This window comes from Eubalaena glacialis, chromosome 15 (assembly GCF_028564815.1).
Source record: "Eubalaena glacialis isolate mEubGla1 chromosome 15, mEubGla1.1.hap2.+ XY, whole genome shotgun sequence".
Lineage (NCBI taxonomy): Eukaryota > Metazoa > Chordata > Mammalia > Artiodactyla > Balaenidae > Eubalaena > Eubalaena glacialis.
The window spans coordinates 87,529,125-87,544,084 of NC_083730.1; the positions used below are offsets into that span (position 1 = coordinate 87,529,125).

Here is a 14,960-nt window from a genome sequence, read left to right on the forward strand (position 1 = left end):
CTGCAAGCCAGAAGGGAGTGGCAGGATATACTTAAAGTGATGAAGGAGAAAAACCTACAACCAAGATTACCCAGCAAGGATCTCATTCAGATTTGATGGAGAAATTAAAACCTTTACAGACAAGCAAAAGCTGAGAGAGTTCAGCACCACCAAACCAGCTTTACAACAAATGCTAAAGGAACTTCTCTAGGCAAGAAACACAAGAGAAGGAAAACACCTACAATAACAAACCCAAAACATTTAAGAAAATGGGAATAGGAACATACATATCGATAATTACCTTAAATGTAAATGGATTAAATGCTCCCACCAAAAGACACAGACTGGCTGAATGGATACAAAAACAAGACCCATATATATGCTGTCTACAAGAGACCCACTTCAGACCTAGAGACACATACAGACTGAAAGTGAGGGGATGGAAAAAGATATTCCATGCAAATGGAAATCAAAAGAAAGCTGGAGTAGCAATTCTCATATCAGACAAAATAGACTTTAAAATAAAGACAATTACAAGAGACAAAGACGGACACTATATAATGATCAAGGGATCGATCCAAGAGGAAGGTATAACAATTGTAAATATTTATGCACCCAACATAGGAGCACCTCAATACATAAGGCAAATACTAACAGCCATAAAAGGGGAAATCGACAGTAACACAATCATAGTAGGGGACTTTAACACCCCACTTTCACCAATGGACAGATCATCCAAAATGAAAATAAATAAGGAAACACAAGCTTTAAATGATACATTAAACAAGATGGACTTAATTGATATTTATAGGACATTCCACCCAAAAACAACAGAATACACATTTTTCTCAAGTGCTCATGGAACATTCTCCAGGATAGATCATATCTTGGGTCACAAATCAAGCCTTGGTAAATTTAAAAAAATTGAAATCGTATCAAGTATCTTTTCCGACCACAACGCTATGAGACTAGATATCAATTACAGGAAAAGATCTGTAAAAAATACAGACACATGGAGGCTACACAATACACTACTTAATAACGAAGTGATCACTGAAGAAATCAAAGGGGAAATCAAAAAATACCTAGAAACAAATGACAATGGAGACACGACGATCCAAAACCTATGGGATGCAGCAAAAGCAGTTCTAAGAGGGAAGTTTATAGCAATACAAGCCTACATCAAGAAACAGGAAACATCTCGAATAAACAACCTAACCTTGCACCTAAAGCAATTAGAGAAAGAAGAACAAAAAAACCCCAAAGCTAGCAGAAGGAAAGAAATCATAAAGATCAGATCAGAAATAAATGAAAAAGAAATGAAGGAAACAATAGCAAAAATCAATGAAACTAAAAGCTGGTTCTTTGAGAAGATAAACAAAATTGATAAACCATTAGCCAGACTCATCAAGAGAAAAAAGGAGAAGACTCAAATTAATAGAATTAGAAATGAAAAAGGAGAAGTAACCACTGACACTGCAGAAATACAAACGATCATAAGAGATTACTACAAGCAACTCTATGCTAATAAAATGGACAACCTGGAAGAAATGGACAGATTCTTAGAAATGCACAACCTGCCGAGACTGAACCAGGAAGAAATTGAAAATATGAACAGACCAATCACAAGCACTGAAATTGAAACTGTGATTAAAAATCTTCCAACACACAAAAGCCCAGGACCAGATGGCTTCACAGGCGAATTCTATCAAACATTTAGAGAAGAGCTAACACCTATCCTTCTCAAACTCTTCCAAAATATTGCAGAGGGAGGAACACTCCCCAACTCATTCTACGAGGCCACCATCACCCTGATACCAAAACCAGGCAAAGATGTCACAAAGAAAGAAAACTACAGGCCAATATCACTGATGAACATAGATGCAAAAATCCTCAACAAAATACTAGCAAACAGAATCCAACAGCACATTAAAAGGATCATACACCATGATCAAGTGGGGTTTATTCCAGGAATGCAAGGATTCTTCAATATACGCAAATCAATCAACGTGATACATCATATTAACAAATTGAAGGACAAAAACCATATGATCATCTCAATAGATGCAGAGAAAGCTTTCGACAAAATTCAACACCCATTTATGATAAAAGTCCTGCAGAAAGTAGGCATAGAGGGAACTTTCCTCAACATAATAAAGGCCGTATATGACAAACCCACAGCCAACATTGTCCTCAATGGTGAAAAACTGAAACCATTTCCACTAAGATCAGGAACAAGACAAGGTTGCCCACTCTCACCACTATTATTCAACATAGTTTTGGAAGTGTTAGCCACAGCAATCAGAGACGAAAAAGAAATAAAAGGAATCCAAATCGGAAAAGAAGAAGTAAAGCTGTCACTGTTTGCAGATGACATGATACTATACATAGAGAATCCAAAAGATGCTACCAGAAAACTACTAGAGCTAATCAATGAATTTGGTAAAGTAGCAGGATACAAAATTAATGCACAGAAATCTCTTGCATTCCTGTATACTAATGATGAAAAATCTGAAAGTGAAATTAAGAAAACACTCCCGTTTACCATTGCAACAAAAAGAATAAAATACCTAGGAATAAACCTACCTAAGGAGACAAAAGACCTGTATGCAGAAAATTATAGGACACTGATGAAAGAAATTAAAGATGATACAAATAGATGGAGAGATATACCATGTTCTTGGATTGGAAGAATAAACATTGTGAAAATGACTCTGCTACCCAAAGCAATCTACAGATTCAATGCAATCCCTATCAAACTACCACTGGCATTTTTCACAGAACTAGAACAAAAAATTTCACAATTTGTATGGAAACACAAAAGACCCCGAATAGCCAAAGCAATCTTGAGAACGAAAAATGGAGCTGGAGGAATCAGGCTCCCTGACTTCAGACTATATTACAAAGCTACAGTAATCAAGACAGTTTGGTACTGGCACAAAAACAGAAATATAGATCAATGGAACAGGATAGAAAGCCCAGAGATAAGCCCACGCACATATGGTCACCTTATCTTTGATAAAGGAGGCAAGCATATACAGTGGAGAAAAGACAGCCTCTTCAATAAGTGGTGCTGGGAAAATTGGACAGGTACATGTAAAAGTATGAAATTAGAACACTCCCTAACACCATACACAAAAATAAACTCAAAATGGATTAAAGACCTAAGTGTAAGGCCAGACACTATCAAACTCTTAGAGGAAAACATAGGCAGAACACTGTATGACATAAGTCACAGCAAGATCCTTTTTGACCCAGGTCCTAGAGAAATGGAAATAAAAACACAAATAAACAAATGGGACCTAATGAAACTTAAAAGCTTTTGCACAGCAAAGGAAACCATAAACAAGACCAAAAGACAACCCTCAGAATGGGAGAAAATATTTGCAAATGAAGCAACGGACAAAGGATTAATCTCCAAGATTTACAAGCAGCTCATGCAGCTCAATAACAAAAAAACAAACAACCCAATCCAAAAATGGGCAGAAGACCTAAATAGACATTTCTCCAAAGAAGAGATACAGATTGCCAACAGACACATGAAAGAATGCTCAACATCATTAATCATTAGAGAAATGCAAATCAAAACTACAATGAGGTATCATCTCACACCGGTCAGAATGGCCATCATCAAAAAATCTAGAAACAATAAATGCTGGAGAGGGTGTGGAGAAAAGGGAACACTCTTGCACTGTTGGTGGGAATGTAAATTGATACAGCCACTATGGAGAACAGTATGGAGGTTCCTTAAAAAACTAAAAATAGAACTACCATATGACCCAGCAATCCCACTACTGGGCATATACCCTGAGAAAACCATAATTCAGAAAGAGTCATGTACCAAAATATTCATTGCAGCTCTGTTTACAATAGCCAGGACATGGAAGCAACCTAGGTGTCCATCATCGGATGAATGGATAAAGAAGATGTGGCACATATATACAATGGAATATTACTCAGCCATAAAAAGAAATGAAATGGAGGTGTTTGTAATGAGGTGGATGGAGTTAGAGTCTGTCATACAGAGTGAAGTAAGTCAGAAAGAGAAAAACAAATACAGTATGCTAACACATATATATGGAATCTAAGGGAAAAAAAAAAAAAAAGAGGTCATGAAGAACCTAGTGGCAAGATGGGAATAAAGACACAGACCTACTAGAGAATGGACTTGAGGATATGGGGAGGGGGAGGGGTGAGATGTGACAGGGTGAGAGAGTGTCATGGACATATATACACTACCAAATGTAAAATAGATAACTAGTGGGAAGCAGCCGCATAGCACAGGGAGATCAGCTCGGTGCTTTGTGACCACCTAGAGGGGTGGGATAGGGAGGGTGGGAGGGAGGGAGATGCAAGAGGGAAGAGATACGGCAACATATGTGTATGTGTAACTGATTCACTTTGTTGTAAAGCAGAAGCTAGCACACCATTGTAAAGCAATTATACTTCAATAAAGATGTTTAAAAAAAAAAAAAAAAAACCACAAAAAAAAAAAAAAAAAAAAAAAGGGTGGACCTGAATTCATGGTGGAGTTTGCCTCCTTGAATCAGGAGTAAAAAGGGCCTAGGGAATTCCCTGGCGGTCCAGTGGTTAGGACTCAGTGCTTTCACTGCTGGGGCGTGGGTTCGATCCCTGGTCAGGGAACTAAGATCCCGCAAGCCTCACGGTGCAGCAAAAAAAAAAAAAAAAAAAAAAAGCCTGGAGATGGAGGACCAGAGGAGAAGCAAAGGATTCTCAATTTTATCCATAACTTTGTTAAAAATAGTTTTGAAGCAAATATGACTTTTAGGTTTTTAGCAAATGTTAAAGATGGGTGGGGGGTACAGTGTCATTCTATTATTCACTGTATTTGGTTTATTTTTTAAAATGTCTTCATTAACAACCATTCAGTCCCATGACAAAGGATTAAACTGATTTATGCTACCAGCAATGTCCTTTTCTCCCTACTCTGCCAACACCAGGTATTATCATTCTGATATCTGCAAGGGTTATAGGTGAAAACTATTATAGTTCAAATGAGAATTTATTTCTTTAATTAATAATGCAGTTTGAATATCTTTTTATACGTTCATTAGATATTTGTCTTTTCCCTTTCGTGAGTTGCCTCTTTATATGCTTATTGATTTGTGAGAACTCTTTATATAGAAGAGCAGTCACGGTTAATTCAATGAATCTAGCTTGCAGTATTTCACAAATATTAACCTTTTGTTGAAAGTATTTCTAAACTAATTTGGTTGATGTACCTTTAAAATTAGATAAAATATGTAATCAAAATCATCCATTATTCAAATGTAATTGTTTTACTATTGTTTCCTACATTTTTCTGTAGGATATAATGTTACCCTCTGGGCAAGTTGACTTTTCTGTTGATTAGTCCAGGTAAAACTGATGCATTTTGGGGACTTCCCTGGTGGTCCAGTGGTTAAGACTCTGTGCTTCCACTGCAGGGGGCACAGGTTCGATCCCTGGTTGGGGAACTAAAGTCCCACATGCCATGGTGCATGGCCAAAAAAACAAAACCAATAACAAAACAAACAAACAAAAATGGATACATTTTCCTTTGAGGTAGTGCTTGTGCATCTTGGGCTCGAAGAATGGCAGAGAGGATGTCGGGGGGAAGAGGAGGAGGAGTGGGATATGTTGGGCCATCCCTGTGTCCTGGGAAGTGGAGGGGCAGTTGGGTAGGGGGACCAGAGAGAGCTGTTCATGCCAGGGGTGCCGGGACCTGCTGAGGGGGCAGAGTGAAAGCTACACTCGGGGAGGATGAACCGGGTCTGCAGGCGTCAGGTAGAACTGGAGACCTGATTATATGTGGCTGAAGGGCTTCCATGTTGCCCTGAGTTTGTGCCTGTGACTGTGTGAGAGGGTGTGCAGGTGTCCACGTGTGTGTAACCGTGTGTGAATGTGTGTGAGGGACTTCGAGTGTGAAAGTGGGTGAGCATCTGTGTGTGTGCCCATGAACATGGAAATGTGTCGACTGAGTGCGTGTTTGAGAGTGACTGTGATTGTGAACATGTGTGGGTGTGAAAGTGTGTGAGTGGCTGTGTGTGAGCATGTGTGAGTACCTGTGAGTGTGAAAGAGGCTGTGTGTGTGTGTGTGTGTGAGAGAGACTAGAGGTAGAGGGGAGGGAGGAAATGAGGGCTCTTTCTGTTACCATAAATCTGAGCTTTTTCTAAACCATTGGTCGCAGTTAAACTTCTACACATGTGAGCCGGAGGAAATGCTTGAACAGGAAAGACTTGGCTTACATTTGTGTCCTTATTTCCATTTTTATCTATTTTGTGTGTAATAGGATTTTTGAATTTAAGATTTTTTAAATTGCTTCTTATTCGGTTTTTTTTACACATCTTCCCACAATTTATCTCACACAGTGACTGTACCCACACCCATTTCCTCTGTTGCTTGGTTCACCCTCTGCCTTCCCTCCCTCCCAGTAACTCAAATGGCTCTTTTGTTTTATTGGCCGCCCCATGTGGCTTGTGGGATCCTAGTTCCCCGACCAGGGATGGAACCCGGGCCATGGCAATGGAAGCGCAGAGTCCTAACCATTGGACCGCCAGGGAATTCCCATCAAATGACTCATTTTAATGACTGAGGGTGTCCTTTGCTTTACCCCCACCCCTCTTTTTGCAGCCATATTCATAATCCGTCTGGACGGGCCTTGTTCCCTGCATAAGCTCTCACCTTGCACACGTGTGCGCCCGCACAGAACGTCCACTGTGGTTTGTCTGACCAAAAGGGATGTCAGTTTTCTGTGTCCTGCATTTCTCACTCAGCCGTATTTTGTGAAAATGGCCCAGGTCATCCAGATTTGCTGTCGCTGGTCCCTCTTAGACGGTGGCTCAGCCCGAGCTGCGCTGCCTGGAGCTGTCCTCTCCCTCTGCACTTACCTGGAGACCCTCCCTAGGGCCGGTGGTCTCACGGGGATGCTGTGCTCTGTGTTGGCAGGTGTTTGAGATCCTTCTGAGCCGCGGCTACTCTGAGAGCAATTTCCGGGAAGATCTGAAGAACCTTTACCTGAAACTTGGCATTGAGAACAAGATGATGATCTTCCTGTTCACGGATGCGCACGTGGCCGAGGAGGGTTTCCTGGAGCTCATCAACAACATTCTCACCTCAGGTACCGGGACGCTGGTCTCACACGGGGTTTGCTGGTCTCCGCTGCTCAGCTTTCAGCGGAGGCCGTCCGATAAGCGTTACCTTTTTAAAGCACTTCCTACCTGCAGAGGAGGCGTCATTCAGGCTCTCACAGGTGGGTAGGTGCATCACAGGCCAAGGGTACAGTGTGTACGGTGGGAGCGTGGTGAGCTGGTGGACGGGACGCAAACCAGGTGAAGGGGCCACACCGCGCAGGGCCTTGTGAGCCATTTAAAGGAGATTGGATTTTATTCCGGGTGCAGTGCTGTGGTACAGATTTACATTTTTATTTATTTTTATTTTTATTTTATTTTATTTTTGGCCGTGCTGCATGATGTGGGATCTTAGTTCCCCGACCAGGGATTGAACCCATGCCCCCTGCCTTGGAAGCGAGGAGTCTTAACCGCTGGACCGCCAGGGAAGTCCCCAGATTTCCATTTTTAAAAGAGCCCTCTGACTGCCCTGTGGGAACTAGATTAGAGATGCATTAGACCCCGAGAGGGCAGCCAGCTTGGAGCTGCTGCCCAGGTGCAGGTGAGACATGACGGCGACTTGGACGAGGGTGGGGCAGTGGGAACGGAGAGAACTGGTGGATTCTCGAGATATTTTGGAGGTAGAGCCAATGGGACTTGGATGGACCGGACGAGGTGAGGAAGAGAGTGTCAAACATGATTCTCGGGTTCCTGGCTTGAGTGAGTGATGAGTGCTTCCGTTTACCGGGAAGGGAAGACCAGATCGGGCTGTGTCATGTGGGGCTTGTGGAGTCTGCTACACCTACGGGCTGTTAGATAGTGTGTTTGTTTTCGAGGGCTGCTGTAACAGAGTACCACAAGAGGGGTGGCTTAGACAGCAAACGTCTATTGTCTCACGGTCCTGGAGGCCAGGAGTCCGAGATCAGGGCGTCGGCAGGGCTGGTTCCTTCTGAGGGCTTTGAGGGAGAATCTGTCCCACGCTTCTCTCCTGGCTTCTGGTAGTTTGCTGCCCATCTTTGACATTCTTTGCCTCGTAGATGCATCACCCCGATCTCTGTCTTCGTGTTCTCTTGTTGTTCTCCCTGTGTCTTTCTCTTTGTCCAAACATCCACCTTTTAGAAGGACACCCGTCATATTGGATTAGGACCTACCTTAATGACTTCATTGTAACTTGATTACTTCTGTAAAGACCCTATTTCCAAGGATAGATGAGTCTGATGCTCAGAAGAAGGGCCTCGGGCGGAGATGTCAATTTCAGAGTCACTGGCCTGTAGTTTGTAAAACCTTGGGGATGGATGGAATCATCCCGGGGGAGAGTGTGAGAAGCAAAGCGAGTCCAGGACTGAATTCAAAGAGGAAGAATGAACCAGAGCAAGAGAAAGCAGAGGAGAAGCAGGAGCAAGTTCCTCTTTATATCTTGGAGTCCACGTGGCTGTGATTTATTACAGCAACAGGGCACGCAGCACGACTGGCACAGGGAAAGGCATGTGGGGTAAAGTCTGGGGGAACCGGGCACAGGCTTCCAGAGCCCTCTCCCTGGGGTGTCCCACAGGACACACTCAGTCCCCCAGCGAGGAGTTGTGACAACACGTGTGAAGTATCCTCAACCAGGGACACCCAGTAGAGACTCAGCACTCAGGCTGTTCACTGGGGGCTGGTCAGGTAGGCACCTTCCGCCTGGCACATACCAAATTCCAGATTTCCAGGGGGAAATCAGGTGGTCAGCATAAACCGCAGTTTGTACAAACAGCTTAGGCATGGTAAGCCCCTCTGATTGGTGAATGGTGGTAGGAACCCTCGTGGAGTCTAAGTTCCCAGGAGCCAGCCAAGGGCCAACACTGAAAGCAGGCTTTTGTAAGGGGAGCAGCCTCGGGCCTGCTGTGTTAGCTCTTTTCTCAGGGAACCCATCTGATACTTAATAAAAATGTTCTGTACTAATTTGAAATGGTACAAATAGTGAACAACAAAAAAACAAACCAACAAAAACCCAACAAAAACCCCAAAGCCCAACTAGCCAGAATCTGGCTGTTTCTCATCCTGAGGGGGCTCTCCCCTGCCCGTCTCCATGTATTTAGTTATTCCATAACTCTCATCAGGTCTAAACCTTGGAGTGTGTCGACTCTTAGCCTCTCCCACATTTGCGAATGCTTTTTTGTCTCTAAAGCCTGTCCCTTCCCTTGTGTTCCCTTTACCATCTAAGCCAGACCCTCGTCGTGTCTGACCTTGACTTTTTGCAGACATCTCCGTATTGCTCTTCCTCCTAAGATACCACTCTCTGCGCATTGCACTTGTTTTTTCTTTGCTCCGGGTCTCCGTGGACTGACTTCTCCTGTCTCTGCAGCCTGGCCGCCTTTCTCTTCTCATTTTCCAGGTGTACTCTTTGCATCCTGCCTCTGCATCTTGCCCATGCCTGGCACACTCTCTCTCTCTGTCTCTTTATCAGCCTCCATGGTTGCAAGTGACAGGAGCTCAACCCAAACAAGCTTACGTAAAATTAGGGAGAAATGAAGGAGATGGTATTGATTCTTGGAACTGAAAAAGTCCAGGTTGGATTCAGGTGCTCAAATGATATCATCAGGAACTGGTCTCTCCCTCGCTCTTGGCTTTACTGTTTTTCTTTTATTTGCATTCTTGGGTTTTCCCAAAGTAGTTTTTAAAAATGGCACTAGAAGCTGCAGACTTGCATCCTCCTTTCTTAGCCCAGTGAATGAGGGTTTCTCTTTCCCAGGAGTTGTGGCCAAAGTGCCTGGCAGGGCTCTCATTGGCTGGCTCAGATCACATGCCCATCCCTGAGCCAATGACTTTGGCCGGGGTCATGCAGGGTTCTGATTGGTCAGGCCTGGGGTAGTGTCATGACTACCCAAAACCACATCCAGACTTAGAATGGATGAGAAGTGATCCTCCAAAGGAAAAGAGAGACCTATGACAAGAAAGGGGGGAATGCATGGGGGCTGGGGGCAAAAACAACAGAACTCCACTTTCAAGTCCAGCACCAAGGAAACTTTCCCCCCAGTTTTAGCTCTAGTGCCTTGCAGGGTCACCCTCTTCCAAGAAGCCTCCTCGACGGTGCCAGTTTCCTGTCTCCTGAATGCCTGGGGCACCTACTGTCTAGGCTATCGATGTGGCATTTAGCACACGTGTCCTTGGGTTGGCAGCGGACTTTTCATACATGGGTCACAAACTTGTAATCCGGGATGTAAATGTCAGCCCTGTTCTCTATCTGTAAACCCCACTGCAGGGCTCAGGGTGTATTTTCTATGAAGACTGAGTAGGGTCCGGTGGGTCCATTTAATAGTACCCCAAAGGATCGAGGGCAAATAGCTCTGAAGCTCTTATGCTTTGCTGAAGAATGAAGGCTTTGCCTCTCCTCCTTGGCACTGGTGACATTAGGGGGTGGGATCATTCTTTGTTGTGGAGGCTGTCCTGGGTATTATGGGATGTTTAGTAGCATCCCTGGCCTCTACCCACCAGATGCCATTAGTACCACTCCCTGCGACACACACAGCAACACACACACACACACACACACACACACACACACATTGGGACAACCAAAAATGTCTTCAGACGTTGCCAAATGTCCCTTGGGACGGGTAGAGTTGTCCCCAGTTGAGAACCCCTGCTCTGATGCTCACGGTAACCCGCCCAGGTAAGCAGGAGGCATTTGTTATTTCCATTTCACAGATGAGGAGATTGAGGCTCAAAGGGAATTACACACACGGCAAGTGAGCCTTGGGTCTCAGAGTTGGGACCCAAGCCCTGCTCTCTGGACTCGGCATCTACCGCTCTTTCGTGATGCTGTGCTTCCTGCCATTTCAGTGCCTCGAGAGATAATAACCCTGGAACTTAAACAAAATCCTGGCCTTTGTTTTCTAGGAATCGTGCCCGCGCTTTTCCCAGAAGAGGAAAAGGAGTCTATCCTCAGTCAGATTGGACAAGAGGCTTTGAAGCAAGGGATGGGCCCGGCCAAGGAGTCCGTGTGGCAGTACTTCGTGAACAAGAGTGCAAATAACCTGCACGTCGTCCTGGGCATGTCGCCGGTGGGGGACACCCTGAGGACCCGCTGCAGAAATTTCCCAGGTGCCCTTGAGCAGAGACTGCAAATCCGTTTTCCCCCTTCAGCAGGGCACGTGCCTTAGGGAGGGAATGACATGTGAGGTTCCACCAGCAAAGTGACCCATGCCATGGTCATTAGGTTGAAATGTGGGCCCTGCCGTGTCGGATGAGCCCCGAGTGGCCCCTCACATCTGCCAGCAGGCTCTCGTGTTGCTGCTGGGTGGCTGTCCTTCTGACACGTGGAAATGCTCACGGTCCCAGGTGCAAGGCCCATAGCGAGTGCAGTGTAGCTCTCCGCGCCCTTCCATCTGGGAAGATTCTGGCAGCCTCGTGGAAGGTGCAGTACCTGCCCCTAGAACAGAGGGAGGCCGTTTTGCTCCCCCAGGGGACATTTGTCAATGCCTGGAGACATTTTTGGTTGTCACAACTCTGGTGGGGGGCAGCCACGTATCCAACTGGTATCTAGTTGATAGAGGCCAGGTGCCTGCCAAGCATCCCACAGTGCACAGACAGCCCCACCAGACAGGATTATCCGGCCAAGTGTCGATAGTGCCGAGGTTGAGAAACCCTGCTTTTGATCATTATTTTTGTTTATTTACTTATTTTTTAAAATTTTTGGCTGGGCTGCGTGGCATGCGGGATCTTAGTTCCCCGACCAGGGGTCGAGCCCGCGCCCCCTGCATTGGAAGCGTGGAGTCCTGACCACTGGACCGCCAGGGAAGTCCCTTGATCATTATTTTTGGACCCGCCCAGCTCGTTCACCAATGTGTTGGGTACCAAAGACGGTATCCGTGTTCTCGAGCATCTCGGAGTTGCAGAGCGATCATCTCTTTTGTTTCTCTTTCTTTTCAAGGTCTAGTAAATAACACTGGTATCGACTGGTTCATGCCCTGGCCTTCCCAAGCTCTGCGTGCAGTGGCTAAGTCATTTTTAGGTAAGTGACAGCTAATGTGGGGACCATGTTAACAGTATAACAAAGCAATTTGTTATCCTTTTTCTGACTCTGAATTTTGGTCCAGTAGATTCTGTCACCATTAACCCCCATGGCCGTGAATGGTGTTTTAGTTTGTTAGTGTGTTTTGATTTATATTGTGTTTTAGTCCAAAGAGATTTCGGGGGATTTACAAGGACAACGTAGGATAAAAATTGATTAGGTATCATCCAAAGTAGGGGTCAGCAAACCCTGGCCTGAAGGCCAAATTCAGCCCACCGCTTGTCTTGGTAAATGCAGTTTTATTGGAACACACGTAATAAACATACTGTCTATGGCTGCTTTTATGCTACAGCCACAAAGCTGAGTAATTGCCACAGAGACTCTACGGCCCACACAGCCTAAATATTTACTGTTTGGCTCTTTACAGAAAAAGTGTGCTGATCCCTGACCCCAGGGATGCCTGAAGGACCTTTCGGTAAACTGATTATCCATCAGGGCTGATTTTGCCCTACAGTTTCCAGGCCCTGAGGCCTTGATTATTAATTTTAATCTTCAAAATAAGAAAGCAAGTCAATTTATCCTCAGGGAAAAACTTTTTATCTGGACCTAACTTGAGCAGATTTATGACACTGGGTGACCTTGTAAATAGCATCAGCCTTATAAATATGTATTCAATAAATAAATAACTAGTCCCACTTGATAGGCAGATTGCAGTCTTTTGGGGAAGGGGGCTAAGAGATTGACTCTTTCCTGCTGATATAACTCAGGGATCAGCAAACTTTTTCTCTAAATGACCGGATGATAAGCATTTTCAGCTTTGCAGGTCATATGGTCTCTGTTGCAACTACTCAATTCCACCATCGCATCAGGAAGGCAGCCCTAGACAATATGTAAATGAACGGGCATGGCTGTGTGCCAATAAAACTTTATTTCAAAAACAGGTGGTAGGCCGGATTTGTCCTGCAGGCTGTAGGTTGCCAATCCTGATATAGATGTGCCTTAGCTTTCATAGGCTTGTTAGCCACCTCCGTGCATTAGCACTTAGCTTTGCTTTCAGTATTCAGTGATTCAGTATCATAAATAATGCTGCATGGAGTTTGCTCAGAATTTTTTTCCTTAGGTTATATCCCTGGAATTGGGATGACTGTACCCATAAGCATGGATATTTGTGAGGCAAAGCTTTTCATGCATGCTGTTAAATTGGCCCATGGCTGTGGTTTGCTAATCCCTGGTATAATTCGAGATCAAATATGCAGAATCTGGATGAATGCATGCTTTTGGTCATACTTCCTTCCTTCATTTTCTGCTTTGAGGTGAAAGTATTTTGCAATCTGTGAGATAATCCAAGTGATGTGGTTTTGGCACCGGGAGTGATTATTAATTCTTTCATCAGACTTACAGGAAGACCTACCTTGTGCCCAATATGTGCTGGGTACAGGGGATACAGCAGGGGCACTGAGCAAATTTCTCTCCTGGAATCTCAAGCCCCTCCTACCACACTGTCTTAGCCTTCCTACCAGTAGGGACAGAGAATTGGCTTTCTGTGTTCTTAGAGAAATTGCCAGAGCGTGGATCAGTATTGTGGTCCAGAAAAGCCACTGACAAGTGATAACTGCTCTTTTCTATTAAAACATTTTTATATCGTATTTTATTGTGGTAAAATGTATATAATATAAAATTTGCCATTTTAACCGTTTTTAACCATTTTAAGTGTGCTCTGTTACACTAATTACATTCACAAAGTTGTGCACCTGCTACCACCATCCATCTCCAGAACCTTTTTCATCTTTAAAACTGGAACTCTGTCCCCACTGAACACTCACTGCTTGTCCTCCCAGACCTGCCCCCAACCCCTGGTAACCTCCAATATACTTTCTGTCCCTACGAATTTGCCAACTCTAGATATTTCTTGTAAGTCAAATCATGAAACATTTGTCCTTTTGTGTCTAGCTTCTTTTACTTAGCGTGTTTTCCAGGTTTATTCATGTTGTGGCGTGTGTCAGAATTTCCTTCTTGTTTAAGGCTGAATAATATTCCATTTATGGACAGACCATATTTTGTTTATCCATCCATCTGTTGATGGACACTTGGCTATGGTTCCCACTCTTGGCTACTGTGAATAGTGCTGCTATGAACATGGGCGTCCGAGAATCTCCTTGTGTCCATTTTTCAGTTCTTTTGGGTACAAACTTAGGAGTGGAATGGTTGGGTCACATGGGATTTCCATGTTTAACTTTCTGAGGACCTGCTCCTTTCCTTTCTTTATGAGCCACCCTTTTCCGTTCCTTCCTCTTCAGGGACTAATCCACTGATCCCAGTAGAAAATATGGAAGATCTGGTAGAACATGTTGTTTTGGTCCATGAATCCGTGGGTGAATTCAGTAAACAATTTCTACAGAAACTGAGGCGTAGCAACTACGTAACTCCCAAGAACTACCTGGATTTTATTAACACGTATTCGAAATTACTGGACGAGAAAACTCAGTATAATATAGGTAAGACTTGGGAATGGGGCGGTTAACAGGAATTGTTATTACTTACGAATAAAGATCCAACTGCTGACCTTTTCCTTAAGCAGACATTTCTTAGCAAGATTGGGCATACTCAGGATTGAGGCAAAGCAAAGCACATTTTGGATTTTGGATTTCAGAGTGATTCGTCTGTGTGGGCAGGACCCTGGCATGCTTTTATTTTTGTTTTTCTGTCCTGGGCCATGCACTTTCTTAGCTCTAAATTTTCATTGCATTAGAGATACTATTTGATGAGAGCAACGTGCTCTGTTGGAAAATGTTTTTTAAAAATGCTCTGGCTCCGGTTGTTGGCCAAACAAATGGTTATTTTCAGAAGTACATTCATTTTGGAAGATGCCATCCCCAAATGA

At 44.0% G+C, this 14,960-nt stretch overlaps 1 protein-coding gene across 1 annotated transcript in view; it reads left to right on the top strand.

Annotated features, from left to right (window-relative positions):
- DNAH10 (dynein axonemal heavy chain 10) overlaps positions 1-14,960 on the top strand; it is a 157,018-nt gene that overhangs the window by 110,277 nt on the left and 31,781 nt on the right. The window contains exons 52-55 of the mRNA XM_061170347.1: positions 6,929-7,100; positions 10,966-11,169; positions 11,999-12,079; positions 14,377-14,574. Of these exons, the coding sequence (XP_061026330.1) occupies positions 6,929-7,100; positions 10,966-11,169; positions 11,999-12,079; positions 14,377-14,574 (655 nt within the window). The remainder of the gene's footprint in view (positions 1-6,928; positions 7,101-10,965; positions 11,170-11,998; positions 12,080-14,376; positions 14,575-14,960) is intronic.